Source organism: Sphaerodactylus townsendi, linkage group LG06, assembly GCF_021028975.2.
Source record: "Sphaerodactylus townsendi isolate TG3544 linkage group LG06, MPM_Stown_v2.3, whole genome shotgun sequence".
NCBI classification, from domain to species: Eukaryota; Metazoa; Chordata; class Lepidosauria; order Squamata; family Sphaerodactylidae; genus Sphaerodactylus; species Sphaerodactylus townsendi.
In genome coordinates, this window is record NC_059430.1 from 39,090,475 (window position 1) to 39,112,982 (window position 22,508).

General features: G+C 43.9%; 1 protein-coding gene across 1 annotated transcript in view; it reads right to left on the reverse strand.

Moving 5' to 3' along the window:
* The window catches only part of SUN2 (Sad1 and UNC84 domain containing 2), a 32,104-nt gene extending 25,114 nt beyond the window's left edge, over positions 1–6,990 (reverse strand). The window contains exons 1-2 of the mRNA XM_048501382.1: positions 6,583–6,990; positions 2,266–2,432 (exon numbers count right to left, since the gene is read on the reverse strand). Of these exons, the coding sequence (XP_048357339.1) occupies positions 2,266–2,399 (134 nt within the window). The 5' untranslated portion in view covers positions 2,400–2,432; positions 6,583–6,990. The remainder of the gene's footprint in view (positions 1–2,265; positions 2,433–6,582) is intronic.
* Positions 6,991–22,508: the final 15,518 nt, after the last annotated feature.

A 22,508-nucleotide genomic window follows, 5' to 3' on the forward strand; every position in this document is an offset into this window, starting at 1 on the left:
TTTGGGGGTAGATTCCAGCATCACTTGTTTAAACTAGGGAGCCCAGATTCTCCTTTTAAATCCACCTTAAAGGGAGAATCTGGGGTCCCCTGTTTAAATAACATTGAAAGTGATGCTGTTTTCCCCAATTGGGGGGATTGGATACAACACCATAAAATGTTTTCATAGCAGTAATAAAACATTTCGAAAGCATTTTGAAAATGTTTTCAAAAAATATTTCTGCTGTGTTCAGATTTGTGAGTTGGGGCATGTTCTATAATGTGATGGTGACTTTGAAACAACCTGGTGGAAAAAATAATTGTTTGGTAACCTGGGAGAGGTTGGCTGCCCATGGGGGTGGGACATCAAACTCAGGTTTTGCCCAGGGCTCCAGTTTGCCCAGGTACGCCCCTGTCTAGCAGGGCTTGGGTTTCATTGGATGGAGCATTCCACCAGGTTGGGGCCAACACAGAGAAAGCTCTGGCCCTGGTTGAGACCAGCTGGATTTCTGTAGAGTCAGGGATTTCCAGCAGTTGTCCATCTGCTGAACGAAGCAACCTCCAGGGAACATGCAAGGAGAGGTGGTCCTGTATGAGTTATGTTTGTATACTGGGACGGATATTTTAATGCAGAATTTTATGTATCTTAATTTATTATTATTTTATTCTGTAAGCTGCCTTGTACAGCTACCTTGGAGACATGACATAAATATTTTCTGAATAAATAAACACAGTTCCATATGGGGTCACTTCAACTTTCCTGCCATCTCTCTCAAAATATCATAGCAAAGTTGGGTCTTCAACAATACAAGGAAAACCTTGCTTCCCAACTGCACCCAAGCTGAAGCTAACAGCTTATGTATAAAGTGACCAAAGATTCTTGGGAGCGGGGGGCAGGATTAGACTGTCTCTTTCATGGGCATGTCCTCCCAGTTTTGCCATTGTGATTCTGGGGTACTCTACCACCACTTATTCGTTTTAGAAACGCATCAATGTGACCTCCACAAAGATAAATCATTTCAAAATGGGCTCTGTTCACTTTGAATTAAAAACAAAGAAACATAACAAAACCACTCTGCTTCTAATCACATGGGACTGGCTACCACACTGATACACACAAATCTTAATTACAGTTAATATCTTGAAAGACCCTGGTCACCAACACCTGTTCAAAATACTGTTTGTAGCTTTGAAAATACTCCAGAAGAGCAGGGGATTGACGACCTGCTCAGTCACACAACTGAACTGTTGCTGTTCCTCTATTGCTCCCTCTGTTTCTGGGGCCAGGCACAGTCCTGTAAAGCAGCCCACCAAAAGTTACAAGCTCACAAAAACAGTTTACTAGGTCATCTACCAAACATGTAAGGAAGCAAACTATCTGTGGCATATTGATAGTCTGGAGGAGAAAGAGAACCACTCTCTTCCAGCTTGAGATAAACCTTCTCTGTCTGCAGGTAACCTTGGGGCAATAGGGCTTTCACAAGCCGGACCTCCTTGGCACAAGAGCTCCAAACAAGGAAACTCCTCTAACTGTAGAGAATCAGAATGGAGTGGACAGCACTGCCATATTGTAACAGTCAGGTCCCCACCCTCTCTTTACTCTGGAAATACTACAGGAGCCAAATAAACTACTTCTCCGATATTGTCATTCATCCAATTAAAGCAATGTGGTAATGAAAGTCTGCATCAGACAAGGTGTGGCCAAGCTGCTGCCTGGCAGAAAAAGAAACAGGGAGGACTCTGGGAAACAGGGAAGGTTATCACAAGACAGACGTGGGAAAATCTGGCAAGGCTGATATTGAGGCACTGAGAGCAAAGAGTATGCTAACAACAAGTCCACAGAATTCCAGTCAATGTAGCCTTGATAAATATTGCCAAGGAACCAAGTTGAGCTGAAACTACTCCTGCAACATATTTTCCCACAATATCTACATTCCAGATTTTAAATTCTGAAATCCAGATTCTGAGGTTCAAATTCAACTCCCAGTGCTGAAACTCTAAATAAAACACCAAAAAACCATAATGCAGCTTTCAAAATGCAGAATATATGGGTTTTTTTAATTATTAAATTCAGTGTATAGAATCAGATTTGATAGTTCTGTCTGCTTTTAGTTTAGCTAGAGCTCCAACACAAATCAGTAATGAACCCCTCTTCCTATTCTTCCTTGCACTTGCCAATACAGGGATGTCGGAAGGGGCGACAACAAGCCCGTGTTTTGAGTAAATATGCAAGGAATCCCAAATAAAGGGAAAGGGTCAGGTTCTCTTTGTCTTTGCTCCTACTTACCTGCTGGAACTGTCTTTGAACAGGGCCTGCTGGCTACCAAGCAGGGAACTCCCACCACTGCTGATACTGGCATCATCAACATCATTGCTTTGATAATAATGGACAGTGCCAAGGCGTTGGCTTCGCCGGGACATGGTTGAGGAAGACCACGACTTGTGCAAAGGTACCTGGGGAAGAAGCAAAGAAAGGGGAGTGAGAACTGTGAATCTGACAGATAGGACCAGATAAAGACAGAAGACAGGTCTGAGAAATATCAGAGTTTCATGCATAACTGGGGTGGAAAGGGGGCACAGACACCCATACTGTACTTTGTGACTACCCCAGGGTCTCCTTCCTTCTTACACCCTGTTCCTAGAGGTATCTAAAAATACTTTACTGGAACAGAATGTAATTCTGTAGCCTCCCGAAAACATGCATGCGACTCAATGAATGCATTTGTTTTGGAGCAGTATAACATATTTTTTTGTCATCAAATCACAGCTGACTGATGGAAACCTTGGAGGGCTTTTCAAGGCAAGAGACATTCAGAAGTGGTTTGCTATTGCCTGCTTCTGTCACAAACCCCATATTCCTTGGAGGTCCCTCATCCAAATACTTGCCAGGATCAAACTTGCTTAGCTTCTGAGATCTGATGAACTAAGTATTCAAACTTGAGGGAAAGGGATTGGTGTTCAATAACACCTGCTGTGGTTTTCATCTAGGCCAGACTGAGGCCTGCCTGTATCTTTGCAACTCTGGTGCAATCAAAATGACTACCCACATTTCATTGTACCAATAATTTTATTGGGATGTTAGACATCAGTTGATTTTGCCCTTGTTGGTCAGAATTTTTAGACCTTTGGATGATTTTATTGACAATTTTTTAATTTGAGGATAAGGATATTACTATTTTTTGTGAATGGCAAAGTTTTGTTATCTCTGTTTGATGTATCAAAATTGTAACCTTGTTGGTTGTGTATGGACTACCCTTTCAGGTTTTTATCTGCTGATCAAATAACTGTAAATAAATTCAACTGAACTGAACATCTAGACCAGACTGACAAATAAGTGGCTGGACCAGCCTCCCAAAATGTAACTTCCCTCACAGCTACCCCTGCATTAAACAGCTAATCCTTTTTTATCCTAGTTCCCTATCAGTGTAAAGCAATCTATTAAAATCCTCACCAAATCAGCCTTCCAACAGCCTTTCATTCCATCATAGAACTCTAATTTTACCAGCTCATGCAAATAAGATTGACTCTAATTTTACCAGCTCATGCAGCTTCAGTCAGTATTAACACATTATATCCCATCTGTTTCATCCCTAATGGAATAGGGATGAAACATTCTCCAGCTCAAAAATGGCCCCTAGGAAATTGTGAGGTAAACAAACAGGTTATGTATCATCCCAAAAGAGAGATGACTTAGCTTGAGCTGAATAGTTTGGTACAGGCGCCTTCTGACAACTCCTGTTTAAAACCTGCCTCAACGCACCCAAACGCCTGCAATACAAGTTCAAATTAGTTTTAATCCAGTGTAGCTATCAGAACTGTAGAGCCCTGGCAGCTGAGAATCCTGTGGTGAAATTAGAGACTCTCATAACGGACTGCTTCAGCAAACTTGCAAAACGATAGTTTCCAGTATTCCTCGGGCAAAGTCAAAACACTGAAACCAGCATAATCATTATTATCTTCCTGGAGCTCCTGTTTGTAATAGCCTCCTCCTCCAAATCCTAAGGTTGGAGGAGTGATGCACTCATAAATGACCAACAGCCAGAAGCTGAAAGAGAGAGCTAGAATTTCCTAGGAGGCTTCTGGGAAATATGTTGAAAAATCTCTTTTTGGAGATAGGCTGTAGGTAGTTTAGCAATAAAGGACAACACTTTCGTGCACAAGGTCCCCAGTTTAATCTCTGGTATCTCCAGCTAAATGTAACAGGTGCTGGGGAATGCTCTTCTCAGTCTGAAATTCTGGAAATGTTCAGCCAGGAGAAGCGGACAACAGAGGACAAACAGTTTGGTACAGTACAAGACTGGTTCACATGTGTTCATAAGATGCAGGCCTAGTGATTCTGACTGAAAAAGCAGGATTGGGGAGGGATGCATTTCTCCTTGTCCAGCAGGGGGCACAGCAGTGTATGCAGCTGTCACTAGAACCATAGGTTCCTCAGAGCATCAGTGCCTCCAACTAACAAGCACTAGCACGTGAGTGTCTAACCAAGCCAGCAGACGGGGCGAATCGCATACTTCTTTCAGGGCATCAGGAGCCAAATGCGTCTAAACTTGGCAGACAACTGCCAGAGAGCACGAGTCCCAGCCAAGGGTAAGACCAGGCCAGTTGGAAGTTTGGTTGGCCTCACGCGGGTTGCCCACCCTTCAGCAACCGACACCAGCCGCCCTGCAGGGAGGCCTGCCAAGACGCAAAACAGCCTGAGCAGCAGAAACTCAGCCTGACCTCTACTTTTAACTTCCACCCCTTATATGGTTTTTATTGGGCTTCTTTCCAGTCACAGCAACAAAGCCCGTTCACATGGGCATAAAGCCCCATTTTTAAAGCCACGCGTTGCTGGAAAAGAGGCCCCCACACTGGAAAAATTGGGCTAAGCAGAGCCAAAATCACAAGGCTGTTATGAGCCATTGCTTATGGCTGAACATTGCAATAACAAACCAGTTAAGTCTGTGAAGTACCACCGGTACCCGCAACATTTCTGCTTTTACAGTAATGAAGGAAAAGTCACTGCTTTTCTTCTCCTGTCTGGTCATTAACAAAACTGCCCAACAGTGGCATCCATGCCTGGTTACAAAAGATCCTTCTCCCTCTGTCAATCCTGACAAATCCCACCCTGTTACAAAACATCATCAACAAAAAACATTCTGTTAGATCATCCCATATTTTACTACTGCTGTGCCACAAACAGCTTTGTAGGTGTCTCACACCCTTCCCTGTAAATTAACTGCATCTCTCAAGAGACTCCTCTTCCCCCAAACGAGCAGGAAGCAACGAAAGAATTAACACCAAATTCCCCAAAGGCAGAAGAGAGTACAAAGGCATCTGTTCAGAACTATTAGGAAACCACATCCATCCCTGGGGTAGCTGAATTGAATGAAGTCTGCTCCTCCAGGGATCCGATTTGGCCTCCTTTCAGAACCAAACAAGGGAAAGAAGACACTCTCTCACAAAGGGGACTTGTGTCATGCCACTTCCTGTGTACCTTTTAGTTATCACTCCCTTGTTGCTTTCTTTTTAGCATATGCTAATTCCCCACCCCAGCAAAGTGAAGGGGAAACTCTGCAAAAGAGGGAGATGTACTACATGAGTTGTTAGATTTTTGAAAGGGCAAAATGCAGTGTCCAATCCTGGCGGCTGCCTGCAACAGCAGGGCTCAGTCAGCTTCACAACACAGGAAGAAACTGGTTCCCAGCAAACTCCAAAGCACCCTGCTGAGCCACCACTGTCACCCCAAGGAGACTCAAGGGAGAAGAAGTCCAAGGTCAGAGCTGCCACTCTTGATAGGAGCACTTTCAACTCCACTTTCTTAAAAACTCACCAGCAGCAACAAAAAGTCCTGTATCCATTTTCCATTGCACCCCCTCCTCAGCCTGGTTTCATGGTTAGAGCATCACACTAAGATCTCCTAGCCCAGTTTGAATCCCCAGTGTGCTATAGAGGCTTGCTGGGTGACCTTGGGCCAGCCACACACTCTCAATGCTGTAACCTACCTCACAGGGTTGTGGTGAGGATAAAATGGCAAAAAGGAGAACAAAGGTAGCAAGCCGCTTGGACTCCCAGCTGGGGAGAAGAGGTCGGGTATAAATGGAGCAAGTAAATAAGTATGAATTGTGTCTCAATAATCGAGTGTAACATTTGAGAAAATTATAAATAATAAGAAAGTGAGAGGGGGCGCTAAATACGGGGGAGGAGACAAGAGAGATAACAAGTTAAATAAAAGGTAATTTCATTTTGAAGCTGCAAATCTTTCAAGATAATGTTTCCAGCTCTTTTCACATCCTTGGGCCGCAACCCCTCCACATACTTAGATGGAAACAAGTCTAATTTATCGACTCCAGAATAAGCATACAAAGGTTGGAAGCTGCACCAGATCTCTCCTTCGACCTCCCTCCTACCTTTTCCCAGCGTCTCCTGCCAAGGAGCTCCCTGTAATCTGCGGCTATATTTACTGCTCCATAATAACAAAAGAAGCATGAGGCTCATCCTTGTTGACAGGAAGGAAATAAAAGGAAGGGAAAGGCAAGCAACCTCCCCCATTCCCACGTGCGCGTTCATTTAAAAAATGAAAGCAGAAAAGCATGCAAAGGCGCGAATAAGAAGGGAGCTTTACCTGGGATGCTGGGGAAAGGGGTGGGGGATAAACGAGTGACTCGAAGAATAAGGAACGAGGCTAAGAAGAGAAACCAGTTCTTTCTTCTTTTCTCCCCTCTGGTTCCAAGCCTCGCTTTTCGAGCACGCCAAAATCAGCTGCAATACATTGATTTCCGACCCAACGTCCGTTGGATGCCAGCAACGATTAAGAAGAAAGCAATCCGAAGCGCTCCTCCAGAATGCGCGGTCAGCAGAGTGCAGAATCGCAGGCAGCCACCCCAGTCCGCTGATAGAGTGGACCCGCAGCCGAGGACAAAGAGCCGCCCTCTTGAAAATGTTGTATACAACACAAGAGGAATCCCACAAACAAACCCCAGTCGCGAGATGTCACAATATGGCCCTAGGTTTCGTGCGCGCGCCTGTCAAATCCCCCCTACAAACAGTAGCTCATTGGCAGGGGCCGCACCTGACCCCGGCTGTCAATCTCTCGCAAGGGCCGTCGCCCATTGGCTGGTTCGAACAAAAAGCCTCGCCCTTCCCTTCCCTTGTGCCCCGCCTACCTCGCAAGTTCCTTTTCTGGCTGGTGCGGGCCGGTGTCGCTTGCTGCAGGACTAGGCCCCGCCCCTTTTGCTTTAATACACAACTTTTGCAAGGGAGTCAGCGGGAAAGCCTTTTTAAAGGGATAGAGTCCCCCCCCCCGTACATCCAAATAGGCGGGTGAACTATATGAGCTGCCTGTTCTTTAGTTCTTACTGGATTTGACAAATAACAAATGGTTTCATAAGCTTGCCCAGGTTTGCAACTCCCCAATTTTTGCACGGGGGTGGGGCTAGGTCTAGGTGAAACCGCGTCGTAAATGCGGATTTCTAAAAAACTACCCCCCAAAATTCAGAGTGGCATGCAATACTACAGAGCCAGTACTTTTTGCTCAGGGCAATTAATATGTATTTGTCAGTAAAACGAGTTTTTGCAAACTTTTCTTTCTAACTGCGCACTTCTAGAGGGAGGAGAAGGCAAATTTTTCCTTCTAGGTTTCCGGGGAAGAGTATAACATGTGACCTGGATATAGTTGGGAAGTGTGGGCTGATGTTGCAGGCAGACTGAAAAAGGGACAAAGCCGCTGTTTATAATCCTTTGCTCTCTTGTTCCCTGGCTGTGGCTGTTGTGCCTCTGGCAGCGCTTGGATGGGGACAGAGTTCAGCAGGTGAAGCTTTTCCTGAGAGGCTGGCACAAACCCTTTTCTCCTGCTGAAGGGCTTTGCTTGTTTCTCTGTGAGGTCAGTGGGGAGGGGGCGGAGGGCCCAGAGCAGCCGCACACCAAGGCAAACAAGACCAGGACAGCTTTTGTGCGCACAAACCACTGAGTGACAGTGCAGGGTTTTATTCTATTTTGGCGGTGTAACAAGACCTCCAAATGGCTCCTTATGCAACAAATGGGTTGGCTGTAGTCCGCTGTTCAGACTGGACGAGCTGTTTGTGGGAACCAGTGTGATATCGCTGGCAGCGGAGATGGAGTGGCCCTGGGGGACAAAAAGGATAACAGGAATTTGGAAGAAAAGTTTATTCAGCTGAAAAAGTGCAACGATTTTCTTGTTGGGAATGAATGAAATGCTTTTTAAAATATGGTTTTACTTATTCAAATTGTGTACTGTAAAAACATTGCACATGCTACAGCATTAAGGAATGACACCTTTGTGTACTGTGGACATGTACAATATACTTTAAAGGATATATTCAATGTTTAACTGTGAATAATTTTGGCATCAATTAATGTGCTATAGGTTGTTGGTTAACACATTTAAGCAGTGTTTTCACTCCTTAACTATAGAATTTTGTATTGTTTAATGTGTCACATTAATATGCTTTTCTTCAGTTCTGTTTTGAAACTTCTGCTTGGTTCTATAACTCTACAGACTTCAGTCGGAAATAAATATGCAGATACATAAATAAAAACAAATAATCCTATCTCATTGTTTATTGAATGTCCTATCCATCAATCACCTTGACTCACTCTGTATAATCTGCCTTGAGTCCAGGTGAGAAAGGTGGACTACAAATAAGATTGATAAATAAGTTAACTTGATACTCATATGTACCAATAGTCCTATTAGTGACTTTATAAGATTCTTAGTCCAATCCAGATCCCAGGCATAGCACTGCCTCCAGAAGCCTTCCAAACAGTGCAGGGAGGCAGTTCGAAGAAAAAAAGCCCCACTGCTTGGAAGCCCTCCATAGGGCTAAGTGGAGTTGTGATATGCGGGCCTCAGTGTTCGTGGATCCACCCTTGGGAATGTTCTGATCCACCCTCCTCACTGGCATTCAATTAGATGCCTGTGTAGCTCCATGATGGTCCTGAGGGGCAGCCGGGGGTCGACACAGTTCCTTATGCCGGCAGAGATGTTCCTTACACTGGTGGAGGGGGCAAATGCATCAGCCCAGCCCTCTGCTGCTCCCTAAGGACATTTACCACCACCACCCAATCTGGATTGGGCTGCCCTTCTGTTCAAATAGTTCATATTTCTTATATTAGCTCCAAAATTTGTTTTCAAATGTCAGTGTAGTTTTTTTTTACCCTTCCCAGGCAGTAAAATACATGTGGTAAGGTGGCAAAGCGGGCGACAGATTGCAGCTGTCTTTCACTTATTGGGTATATTTGTCATTTAGGTTGTTTTAAAAAAATCCTACAAGGATTTATTTATTAATTTACAGCATTTATAGACCTTTCTAAAAAAGGTTCAAGGTAGATGACAGATTAAAATGAATAGGTAACAATAAAATATGATTGTTTAACACTAGTAAATAACAATAATCAAATATTAGCGTTAATAAATAGCAATAGAACATCTATAAAACAAGATTTTAAAGCAGCAGGCCAATTTATTTTTAAAAGCCAAATCCTGCTTTAGATAATATGTGGAAGGCCTTTAGCCTCTTTGATGCTGCTCTGGAAGCTGCTGCTCTGGGGTGAGAGGGGTGTTTATTTATTTGCTCCATTTATATCCAACCCCACACCGAAGTCCCAGGATGGCTTACATAATGGGGTTAAAAGCACCGTTAAAACATAAAACATTAAAAACCACCATAAAAACATCCTTTAAAACGGTCAATAAAAACATCTATTAAAAATCCCCACCCTTCAGCTAGCATTGATATAGGGACCCTGGGGGTCACACATTGAAGGCCTGGGTACTCTCTGGAGTCTGCCCCAAAGGAAGGACAAGAACCACTGAAGAAGAGTACCCAAACCCAACCCACGGAGCCGCTCCAGGAGGATATCATGGTCAGTGATATTGAAAGCACCTGAGAGGTCCAGAAGAATTAACAGGGAGGAATTCCCCCTGAACCTCTCCCTTATTGTTTTACATGATGTTTTTATTGCAATTTTTAATTTTGTAAGCTGCCCTACCACCTCCGTATAGGACAGAGTATACCGGTAAGCGTCAGAAATAAAAAATAAATAAATATGGGGTTTTTCCCACCGGGTATGAGCTAAAGCTGAAAAGGCCCAAAATGGGCTGTTACAGTTCCAGAAAATTTGCTCAAATGAGTTGAGCGGCAGAGCAAAGTATCACTGGAGAGGCAGTCTGGTCATCATGTGACTTCTGAACCACAGAACTTTATTGGTCATAATCAGTGACTTGAATGGAACAGGGAAGCTAGTTAAATGACTGCAACATCGGTGTAATATGACCACCCTGCCTTGATCTCAACGGTGATTGAGCTGTGGCAGTTAGTTTGTGCAAGCTGATGTTTCCTAAGCAGCTTTGAGGGCAGTCTCATGCAGAGTGTGTTACAGTAGCCTTGTCTTGAGGTTATTGTGGCATGGGTTTGTGTGGCCTGATCAGCTGGAGCAATGTGGGGTGCTAACCTCCATGGCAAGTGAAGAAGGGTTTTTATAACAGAACTCACCTATTTCTTCACCAGCCATGCTAGATCAAATGAAACCTACAGTCTCCTAACCCAGTTCTCAGTTTACTTGCTAAGGTTAGTTATGACAGCATCTGATGGCTTGGACCAGTGCTCCCCAAACCTTTCATGCCACTCCACCATTTGTTTCATAAACTCATCCCCAGTGCCCCCTGTCTTGCCCTATAAAAAGCACTATTCAGAACAGTAGTTTGCACAACCAAGGAAGACAGCCACAATAAAATTCAAAACAATAAGAATTAATTGATCATTTACTCAGAAAGTTCTTAAATCAGTGTCCATAGTGCAGGATAGTGATAAAAAATTTCCTTTTGGAATCAAAACGTTTTATACCATTTCTTAAACTTTTTCTTCCGCTCAGTGTCATTTTGTAGCTCAGTTTGTTCTTCCACTACCCTGACTTCCTCAGTATCTGAAAAATGGATTTATCAGCCAATGTGGAATTTCAGTTGAAAGAAGATCCTCAGATTGCCGAGATGCAGCAAATCCAAATGGTCCCAACCCCTCCACAAATTATTCCAAATTATCCCAAATTATCCCAAATTATCACCTTGTGTTGTGTTGTAGTTCATCTTCTATACAGGCTCAGAAATTGGTATAGCTCACGGCAGCCTGTGTTGCGTCTGGAGTTAACTTTGAAACAAAGGTATAGATGACAGATTTTGTCTTAATAAGATTGACCTCATTCCTTTCAATCTCAAATGCATTTCATTTAACTTTGCAAATAGCTCTGATAAGCAAGTCATGTTCCTAATTTCTTTGAGAGCACCCGGAGCAAAGCATTTGAGTCTTCAAAAAAGTCTACAGTAGCGACAAAAGGATCATAAAAACATCTCACACAGTTGCTTTTTGATAGCCAATGAACCTCAGCATAGGCTATTTTGAAAACAACAACAACGCTCAAATCCACAAACAAAATGACCTACTAAGAGCTCCAGGCAAGGGGGGGAGGCCTTGTGGGAGGAATGTGCTTTCATGCCAGTGCGTTTGTCCTCCCTGGGGCGTTTACCCTGGTGGAGAGGCAAAACTGCTGGTGTGTGGCCACCACTGTCTTGCACCAGTGTCCCAGTACCCTTGCAGCAGGGGCATGGCTGGGATAAGAGCTGACATTAGTTGGTTTCCTCCCTGCCACCTGCTTAGGCCAGTGGTGGAAAATTTGGGCTTGGGTGAGTGACCCTTTCTGGCAGTGTAAGACCATTCAGTTCCAGAGAGGCTTCTTGGAGGCTATTTTGTTTTGTGAGCCACCCCGCATCGGGAAGCCTCTCTGGGAGTGGTGGGGCGGTGCAGGTGTGGTGCTGTGGTGTGGCCACCTGCCTCAACGCTTGGATGGGGCTGCCCAGGTGATTTTTCTATGGCTTTTTGGAATGCATGTTGATGTATATGTATATGAAAAATATACAGTAAATTTGGTATTTCCATATTCAGTTAAAAAGAGATTCCCAGAAAAACCAGCAGAGAGATGAGTGTGTGACATTTATTCTCACAGAAATACATATATACTTGGATCTAATCTTGTAGATTAGATCTTAATCCTTGTGGATAAAGGTTCCAAAAGCAATCTAGACTTGGAAGTAAGGGGTGTTCTGGGGGAGGGAAGCCGGGGTTATTGGCCTTCGGTAAAAGGCAAAATATGGACATCCTGGGAAACTGACAAATCAAGAAATTAGGTCATCAATAATGCCCAATGATGAAGCTTCATTAACTATAATTTTGATAATATTATTTATATGATTGGTGCGGTCTTCTGAAAGTTTCTCATAATAAAGGGTATCACTAAAGCGGCGTTCCACTACTTGTAAGTAATCCCATATGTTAAGAACAACAATCCCGCCCCCCTTATCCTTTCCTTGATTATTTTATCTGGGTCTCTGGCTAGGTCCTAGATGATAAGTTTGTTGTGAGATAATTTTTTAGGAAAACAGTAACTTCTACTATTGTTTTCTATTTTTTCCAGTATCTTTTAGAACTAATCTTTCAGATGTTACAATACATGGATCATTAATGGGAGGTATGAAGGAAGATTTTGGTTTAAAGGAACAAGACTGTGGGTTATTTTCAGTTTTAAAGTAGGCTCTACGTTTTTCCAGATGGATAAGTTTAAATAGATTAATACGTGTTTGAAAAGGGTCATGAGAAGGCACAGGTACAAAGGCCATTCCAAGGTTAAGCACAACTCGTTGTCTGTCAAGGTCCTGTCAGATAAATTATTTATTTATTTTATTTATTTATTTTTCAGTTTTTTATACCGCCCCATCCCCTAAGGGCTCTGGGCGGTGTACAACAATAAGCATCGTGTACAATTAAGAACAGTGGGCATTACAGAGACATGGTGGAATGAGGAGAACCAGTGGGATGCTGTTATACCAGGCTACAGGCTCTATAGGAAGGATAGGACAGGGCGCATTGGGGGTGGAGTTGCCCTTTACATCAAAGAGAGCATAGTATCACATAAAATAGACAATGCAAGGGGAGCTGGTTCCCCTACAGAATCACTGTGGATATCAATACCAGGTGTGAAGGACAGTTTAATATTAGGAATATATTATCGTCCCCCTGACCAAAGTGCACAAGAGGATTCTGAGATGGAAAAAGAAATTAGAGAGGCCAACAAAAACAAAAATGTAGTGGTAATGGGTGATTTTAACTATCCCCATATAAACTGGAAAAATGCATGTTCAGGTCATAGTAAGGAGAGAGCATTCCTGGATATGCTAAATGACTGTGGCTTAGAGCAGATGGTTGTGGAACCAACCAGGGGAGAGGTGATCCTAGATCTAATTCTAGGTGGGACCCAGGACCTGGTGCAGGAAGTCAGTGTTGTTGAGCCGATAGGGAACAGCGACCACAATGCTGTCAGATTCAGTATCTCAGCATGCGAACAAGTGGCAACTACTAATGTAGTTACATTCGCCTTCAGAAAGGGAAATTTCTCAAAGATGAGGGGGATAGTGCGCAGGAAGCTGAAAGGGAAAATCAAGAGACTCAAAACTGTCCAGGATGCTTGGAGGTTATTTAAAAACACAGTAATAAAAGCTCAGCTGGAATGTGTTCCACAGGTTAGAAAAGGCAGCACCCAGTCCAAAAGAAAGCCACCATGATTAACAAGAGAGGTTGAGGAAATTATCAGAAAAAAGAAAATGTCTTTTAGAAAATGGAAGTCCAGTTTGACTGATGAAGAATATGAGAGGGAACACAAATGGTGGCAAAAGAGAAGCAAGTTAGCTGTAAGGGAGGCAAAAAAGGATTATGAGGAACGCATGGCTGCGAACATCAAGACCAGCAACAAACAGTTCTTCAAGTACATCAAAAGCAGGAAGCCAGCAAGGGAAGCGGTAGGCCCGTTAGATGACAAAGGAACAAAGGGTGTGCTAAAAGATGGCAGGGAGATTGCAGAGAAGCTGAATGAATTCTTTGCATCTGTCTTCACCCAAGAGGAGGTGAGGAACATTCCTGCACCTGAACCAAGCTTCTTAGGAGGTTAATCCGAGGAACTAGCGAAGATAGTGGTAGACAAGGAAGAAGTTCTGGCAGCCATTGATAAACTAAATGTTACCAAACCCCCTGGCCCAGATTGCATTCACCCAAGAGTTCTTAAAGAGCTCAAGCATGAAATTGCTGATCTTCTCACTTTAATATGCAACTTATCCCTGAAATCAGGCTCCATCCCTGAAGACTGGAAGATGGCCAATGTCACACCAATCTTTAAGAAAGGATCTAGGGGGGACCCGGGAAATTACAGGCCAGTCAGTTTGACATCTGTTCCTGGTAAATTAGTAGAATCTATCATTAAAGATAAAATTATAAAACATGTAGAAAAGCAAGACCTGCTGAGAAAGAGTCAGCATGGCTTTGCAGAGGCAAATCCTGTCTTACAAACTTACTAGAGTTCTTTGAGGGTGTAAACAGGCATGTGGACAGGGGTGAACCGGTGGACATTGTCTACTTGGATTTCCAAAAGGCTTTTGACAAAGTTCCTCACCAGAGACTGTTGAGAAAACTCAGAAATGAAGGAATAAGAGGGGAAGTCCTCCTATGGATTACAAACTGGTTGAGAAACAGGAAACAAAGAGTGGGTGTAAATGGGAAGTTCTCACAATGGAGAGATGTCGGGAGTGGTGTCCCCCAAGGATCCGTTTTGGGACCAGTGCTCTTTAACCTATTCATAAATGACCTGGAAGTAGGGGTGGGTAGCGTGGTGGCCAAGTTTGCAGATGATACCAAATTATGTAGGGTGGTGAGAACCACAAAGGATTGTGAAGAGCTCCAAGCGGACCTTGATAAATTAGATGAGTGGGCTCAGAAATGGCAAATGCAGTTCAATGTAGCAAAATGTAAAGTGATGCACATAGGGGCAAAAAATCCAAACTTCACATACACGCTACAGGGGTCAGTGCTATCAGTCACAGACCAGGAAAGGGATTTAGGCGCTCTTTAGTTGATAGTTCCATGGGAATGTCAACTCAATGCATGGCAGCTGTGAAAAAAAAAGGCAAACTCTATGCTGGGGATCATTAGAAAAGGAATTGATAATAAAACTGCAAAGATTGTCATGCCCTTTATATAAAGAGGAGTGGTTACGACTGCACTTTGGAGTACTGTGTCCAGTTCTGGTCGCCAGATCTCAAAAGGATATTGAGGAGATAGAAAAAGTGCAGAGAGGGGAACAAGGATTATTGAACGACGGGAGGACCTTCCTATATGAGGAGAGAGGCTGCAAGCGCTTTGGGACTCTTTAGTTTGGAGAGGAGGCGGCTGAGGGGGGGATATGGATTGAAGTCTCACAAAAATTATGCATTAGCTGGGTAGAAAAAATGTTGACAGAGAGACATTTTTCTCTCTTTCTCACAATACTAGAACCAGGGGGCATTCATTGAAAATGCTGGGGGGAAGAATTAGGACTAATCAAAGGAAACACTTCTTCACGCAACGTGTGATTGGTGTTTGGAATATGCTGCCACAGGAGGTGGTGATGGCCACTCGCCTGGATAGCTTTAAAAGGGGCTTGGACAGATTTATGGAGGAGAAGTCGATTTATGGCTACCAATCTTGATCCTCTTTGATCTGAGATTGCAAATGCCTTAACAGACCAGGTGATCAGGAGCAACAGCTGCAGAAGGCCATTGCGTTCACATCCTACATGTGAGCTCCCAAAGGCACCTGGTGGGCCACTGCGAGTAGCAGAGAGCTGGACTAGATGGACTTTGGTCTGATCCAGCTGGCTTGTTCTTATGTTCTTATGAACAGCTAAAACCTTTAAAAGCAGCAATAAGATGAGAACTAGGTATAATGACTAAAATTAATATGACTAAAATTAATTAATTTGTAAAATGGCGTCCGACATTACTAAGTTCTGTACTTCCCCTTGTGGGGAAGATGGAAAAAAACAGGTTCTTTAGCATTTCTTTTACTGTTTCTATCAAGATATTGTCTATTTTGACTAGATCTGTCCTCTATGTTGTCATCCTCTGAGGTGGTGGCTACTTCTCTCTATCAGTGTCAATTTCAGAAGTGCTGCAGTGGCTGTGACGCCAAGTGACTCTTTTACATGCTTTAGTGCTATCCTGATACCACCTATAAACCATATTCTGGTCATAATCTCAGTTGTCACAATGAAGATTTCCTTTTATTTATCTTCAAACCTTTTAATGTTTTGTTCCAGCTCTAAGATTTTAGAATTAAACTCAGCTATCCATCCATTGCTTGGTCGGTAAATGAGTACCTAGCTCATAGCTAAGGGGTAAAGAATAGCCGGTGAAAGCAATGGCAAACTACCCCACAAAAAGGCTTGCCTATAAAATCACTGCTCGCAGTGGTAGCCCAGGGTCGAACACGCCTGAAGGGGAAACTTTACCTATTTTACGTATAAAACAGTGAAATGGGTTTGGGCTTGGTCAGAAAGCCAGTATTGCATAAATGTTGTCAAGTTTTCTTTGAGATTTCCATTCTACAAAATGCAAAGAGAAAACCGTTTTTCCACATGGCTTAAGAATTTCTAGAAATCTGGCTCATAACAAAGGAAATGCAGATTTCTAAATGTACATATGCCTGCTTGACTTTGCTTCAGCTGCTTGTTTTAAAATTATTTCTCCATCACCCTGCCCAGCACCTTTGCAGGACCATTTGGGTCTTCATCTAAGGGGTGGAGCCTGCTCAGATCATTATCACATGGGCATCCTATTGAAGGACCTCTCCACCAATGACAGGCACCTTATGACTCCCTCATCTCTCCAGCCCTGCCTGCTTTCAGTCTACCTTTCCCTTCATTATTTGGTGTATGTTTACACTATTAAAGCATCCATCTGCTGCTTCTCCCCAGCATTTCTTTGTGGTAAGCTTGGAACTGTAAGCTTGGAACTGTGCCTCATTGGTCCTCCTTCCATTCTGCATAGAATCTATTGGAGCAAAAATCCTGTGGAGCAAAACAGATTTATTTAGTTCTTTTAAGTCCGCAGTCTAGCAGTCTGTCCATTTCCGGGAAAGAGCACCTAAGTACAATCTATTAATAACAGCAGCAACTGTACAAAATAACATTTTGTACTCCCCCTTCCAACTATACTATTCGACAAACAATGGTAGAGATGAGCACCGTGCTCCCCCTAGAGGAGTCAAGAGATCATTCATCATGTACTGAAAAGTGATGTGGGGTCATTGGATCGATTGCCTTGTAGAATTAGGAGGCACAACACTCGGGAAAATTCCCTACTGTAACTTCTGATAGTTTAATAATAGATAAGATTTCCAGAAATTTTAAAGCCACAGAAAATTGAATTTTTGGATTAATTTAAATATGTTCAATGTTTATCTTATAATTTAAAAAAATGTGTATGCCACCTGTCTTCCCAATAGGGACCCAAAATGGCTTACATAATTCCACTTGTCTCCATTTTATCTTCACAACAATCCTTTGAGATAGGTTGGACTAAGACACTGTGAATGGCCCAAAGGCTTCCATGATACAAGCTTTGATTAAAACCTGAGTCTCCCAGATCCTGTAACAGTCTTAACCACTATACTACACTAGCTTTTGTTTAGAAAACTTATTTTATTTTTTAACAATATAAAAATACTGCCAATAATTTAGCATATGCAAATGCTAAACATACAGGCAGGAAGGAGGGTCAATGAGGGAATGACAATATAAGCATAACAGTATTAATAGCTTTGTTCTATACAAGCAAAATAGCAATTACATGCAATACTCCACAGAAAGAGAGTGTCAAAGTGCGGCACCTTCTATTACCTTGGGACGTGGATATTTTTGCCCTTTGAGAGGCAGGAAACAATAAAGTGAAAACAAAGAACCCCCATAGCAAAAAATGTTTTTGCAATCGTAAGAGGGGCTGGCCCTTAACATTGAACTATTCAGCAGGGTATGACATGTATGAAAGCATATTAGCAGTGGACAAAATTAGTCAATATAGACAAATATATACTTGAAAATGTGTTGCAGTGTAAAGCATAACATTATCTGATGCTATAATTTCTGTTCTCAGAAGGTAGTGAGGGGGTGCAATCCTCCCATAATTTTTCCCCCTGAGCCTTCCCATCTCTGTTTGGTACTCTGTTTTCTGCAGGTGCACTCAGATTGATGCTAGAATTCTTCTGCTTCCTCTTGCTATCACCAAAACTTCAAAGATCCTTAGTTCAAAATCTTGAATTAATTAAAGTCTTGTGTTGCAGGAGCTGAGGAGAGAGAAACTGGCGACTATCACCTACTTACAAGGGTGAAATTGTAGAAGGGAAAATGGACTGTAAACCAGGGTTTGGTTTCTAGAGCAATTAAACAGAGTCTGTTAGAACAAACACAAATGGAAGTCTTGTAGCATTGTAAAGACTCTTAGTCTTGTCCTAAACCCCAGCCTGGAAGGATTCAGGATAGTGACTAAAGCCCACTGGTGGATCCTGAAATTATGTTATCTTATTGGGAGATATATCAGCAGCGGACTCAACAACACTATTGGGACAACTTCTGCTCTGGCACACACTTGGTTGGTGTTGGGTGGGATGTGGGAGGAGTAGAGTGGAACTTACCTGGCTTCCGAAGCCTCTGCAGCTCTGTGCATACCTGCGTATGCCACCTTATGCCAACAAGAGCTATGGCATAGTATCATGGGGGGAACTGCCCAACCAGCACAGCTTGAGATGCCAACTAAGTCTGCAACTGTTCATATCCCCCCTCCCAACCTACTATTTAAACCCCAGCTAGGACACCCATCGCTCATCAGATAGGGCATGAGGTTGTAATCCTGATTCATATTATTCATATGTAGCACACAGAGCCTTACCCTCTAGTGGTGGGAACCTGCAGAGAAAAGAGTGTGTGGGTGGATGCTTTCCACAAACAGCCAAAGATGAGAACTAAATCCTACTTTGCTTACTAAATCCACCCTTTGCTTACAGCTCTTACAGGCAAGACAACCCATAGTGGGGTGGGGGCAGCTATGGCTTGGTTAGAGCACCGGCTTGGCATGCAGAAGATCCCAAATCCAATCTCTGGTGTCTCCAGATGAAAGCATCAAGCGGTATGTAATGTGAAAGATCTCACTGTCTGAGGCCCAGGAGAGCTGCTGCCAGTCTAAGCAGACAATGCTGATCTCGAGGGACCAATTGTCTGACTCAGTATAATAAGGCATCTTCGTGTGTGCACCCCTTCTTATAAAGGGCAGAAGGCAGTCCTTTCACCAAACAGATAAGGCAAGCACAGCCAGCAGGGCTAGGGGTGAATGGGCAAGCAAGGGAAGTGCTGCCACAGTTGTGTGGATCTACTATGCACAAGCCAGGTCTGGGCAGCTGGCAGCCTCCTATAAGCACAGGTCAAGCATCACCCTTCCTCCAGGACAGTGCTCTTTAGCCCTGTGTCGTGGTCTCAGAAGGAGGGAGGAGCAAGTAGCACAATCAGTTGCCCAGACCCTGTTTGACTTTCCATCCATCCATCCATCCATCCATCCATCCATCCATCCATCCATCCATCCATCCATCCATCCATCCATCCATCCATCCATCCATCCATCCATCCATCCATCCATCCATCATCCATCCTCTATCTACTACCATGTATCCATCCATCCATCCATCCATCCTCTATCCATCCATCCATCCATCCATCCATCCATCCATCCATCCATCCATCCATCCATCCATCCATCCATCCATCCATCCATCCATCCATCCATCCATCCATCCATCCATCCATCCATCCAACCATCCATCCATCCATCCATCCATCCATCCATCCATCCATCCATCCATCCATCCATCCATCCATCCATCCATCCATCCAGTCTGCTGTGCGGTTTAGAGGGGAGGCAGCCATGAAGGCAGAGATGGGTCAGCTGCATGAGATGCTATTTGCAGTTCTTGACACTGTCTCCGTGGTCCACAAAGGACTGCATCTGCCTGGCTGTGCCTGCCGCACTCCTCTTCTGTCCACGTTTCTTGGGGCCTGTGGAAGGAGCAGGGGCCAGCTGCAGAAGCATGATGGGAGATAATCCAATCACCTTCCCTCTGCAACCTGTTGGGGAGCAGTCGCACTCCCCCCTTGTATTGCACTGAAAAGTGGTTTTGCCCAAACCCCATAACTTACCTGGCTAGCTCTTGGTGACCTTGCAACCTGTTCCCCATATGCTGTGCCCTTCTGCTTCAGGATCCTATTGGAGCGACATTTTCCTCCCTTCAGGGAATTCCTCCCCACCCCACCCTCATGTGGATTGTGACTTTGGCAGAGGGATGGCCAGTTTGACTCAGAAGCAGAGCAGAGGCAGTGTCTCTGTGGTGTTTTGGCCTAAGATGGAGTTGCCAGTGTGTTTGGACCTTTCCTTATGCTGTGATAAACTGAACACAGTTCTTTGGATTGCTGATGGTTCCCCATGTGTTGCTGCTGGGGGAGGCGTTCAAGGACAGATACACCAGCTCCCATGCTTGGATCAACCCAGCAGTGTGGGGCGCCCAGCTCTTGTCTGTGGCCATCCGTCCGCTCCATGCTGGCTGCTTGCTCACTTGTGCCTGCATGAGATACCTTTCCTATGATGACACTTGGTTAGTGTGCCACATGTATGAGGGCAGTGTGTCTTTATTGGGTAGGCCTGAGGGCTGTGGGTATTTTGTACCATTTGTTCCTTACCAAATGAGGTGTGTGTGTAGGGGGTAGGGGGGACAGAATCCACTCTTAATTTCATTCTTCAGCTGCAAAATTGGAATAGCTATAAGGCTGTAACTTACAAGAATTTGTGCTGTACTAAAGTTACTCTACAAAGTTACCCCTAAGTGCCAAACTACACATTACCTTTTACATTAGTTCACCATGGGGGCTTGCAGGCATACTACAGCTGTGAGTTCCCAGGGGGCAAGTCCATTTAGAATCACCACAGAGGTGTGATCCAGCTCAGGGCTTCTCATGGAGGAGGGGCTCCCTCCCCACCATTTTTTCTGAACCAAAATAGGCCAGGGGGTGGGTGGGTGGGAAGGAGGGAGGCATTTGTTCCAACTTGGCCCAGGGGGTTCACTCATCAGTCCAATGGCAAACTTTTCGGGGGATGGGGGGAGCTAATACAGACAAGAACCATTTCATTAAGCAACAGCAGACTGGTTGATTGTTATTCATGGAGTTGCCAGGAGCTTTCTCTCATTAGGCACCTTCAATCTTTATTTAGAGAAAATAATGAGAGAAACAGCAGACAAATTGGCAGGGACCATCATTTAAAAAGCCACAACACCAACATTCTGACATATGCAGCAAGCAAGATGGCATCGGCTACTGCTTTTTCTTTTCTCCCTCTCTTGGAGATCCTTCACCAGATAGCCCTGGTGGTATCTGTCTCACTTTGTAGGCAGAAGGTGCTGGGTTCAAATTGAAGCACCTCCAACTAATGCTTCTCAGGTGGTAGTGTTGAACTGACCTTTCTCCACCTGGTTGCCTGGAGGGAGGCAGCCAATCACAGTAGAGATTACTGTGTCAGAGGACCTGATAGTCTAATGTAGTATAATGCAGCATTAAAAAAAGCCTAGTTATGAATCACGGAATCCTAGAGTCTGCCCATCATCTGTAGTATTGGGCAGCTATTGCTGATGGGTCTCACTGGTGTGAAGGGCACTGGAGCTCATGCTGCTGGTTCTCCCTGAACGTAGCAGAGCTTTGAGATGACCTGCCCTGCTTTAGTCTTCATTGTGCAACACCCATCTTTTGTTGGTGGTGATGAAAATAGAATAAAATGCAGCTAAAATTACAAAACAAGGCCCTCTGGGTTCGAAAAGGAAGTTCAGACACTGGGGGCTAAAGGCACCAAAAATATATATCAGTTATGTAACGGCAGATGTTCTCCACAGTCATGGTTGTAAATAATCATACAGATGTATAATCTATCATAACTCAAAGCAATGCATTAAAGGTGAGTGGCCAAAGAAGCAAAATGTTCTTATACTTTTGATCAGGGGACTGGATAGCTAGATTCTAAAAGTTTACAGAAAGGACAATTCAGTGAAACTCCAGATTTTTTTAATTGTGGTACCAGTCTTCCAGCAGCATCCCTCCCCCTATCCCAGCCACAGCAAGACGGAAAAGAAGAACCTGAGCCATTTGCTGAACAGGGATACTTTCACAGCAGGAACATGACACAAATTGCATAATTAAAGGATTCAGTACTGCCAGAGGAGGCAAAGGCCAGCATCTTAGATGGCTTAGATGGCAGTGTGTGCAGTGGCTAGGATGAGACTGAGATCTGAGCAGCCCAGGTTTGATTCTTTGTTCTGCTGTGAAAGATGCTTCCTGAGTGAACTTAGGTCAGTCTTATCCTCAGTCTAACCTACCCTTTGGGGTTGTTGTGAGGAGGAAATGGACAAGAGGAGAATGACCTTTGGATCCCATTGGGGAGAAAGGGATATAAATGAAGTAAAATTAGAAGGAGACAAATTTATAGAGCACAGATCCATGGCTGTCAGCCATGATAATTAAATAACACCAACGTGTTCAGAGGAGGTATACCTTTGCATGCCAGGTGCCAAGAACTAACAGCAGCTTCTACTT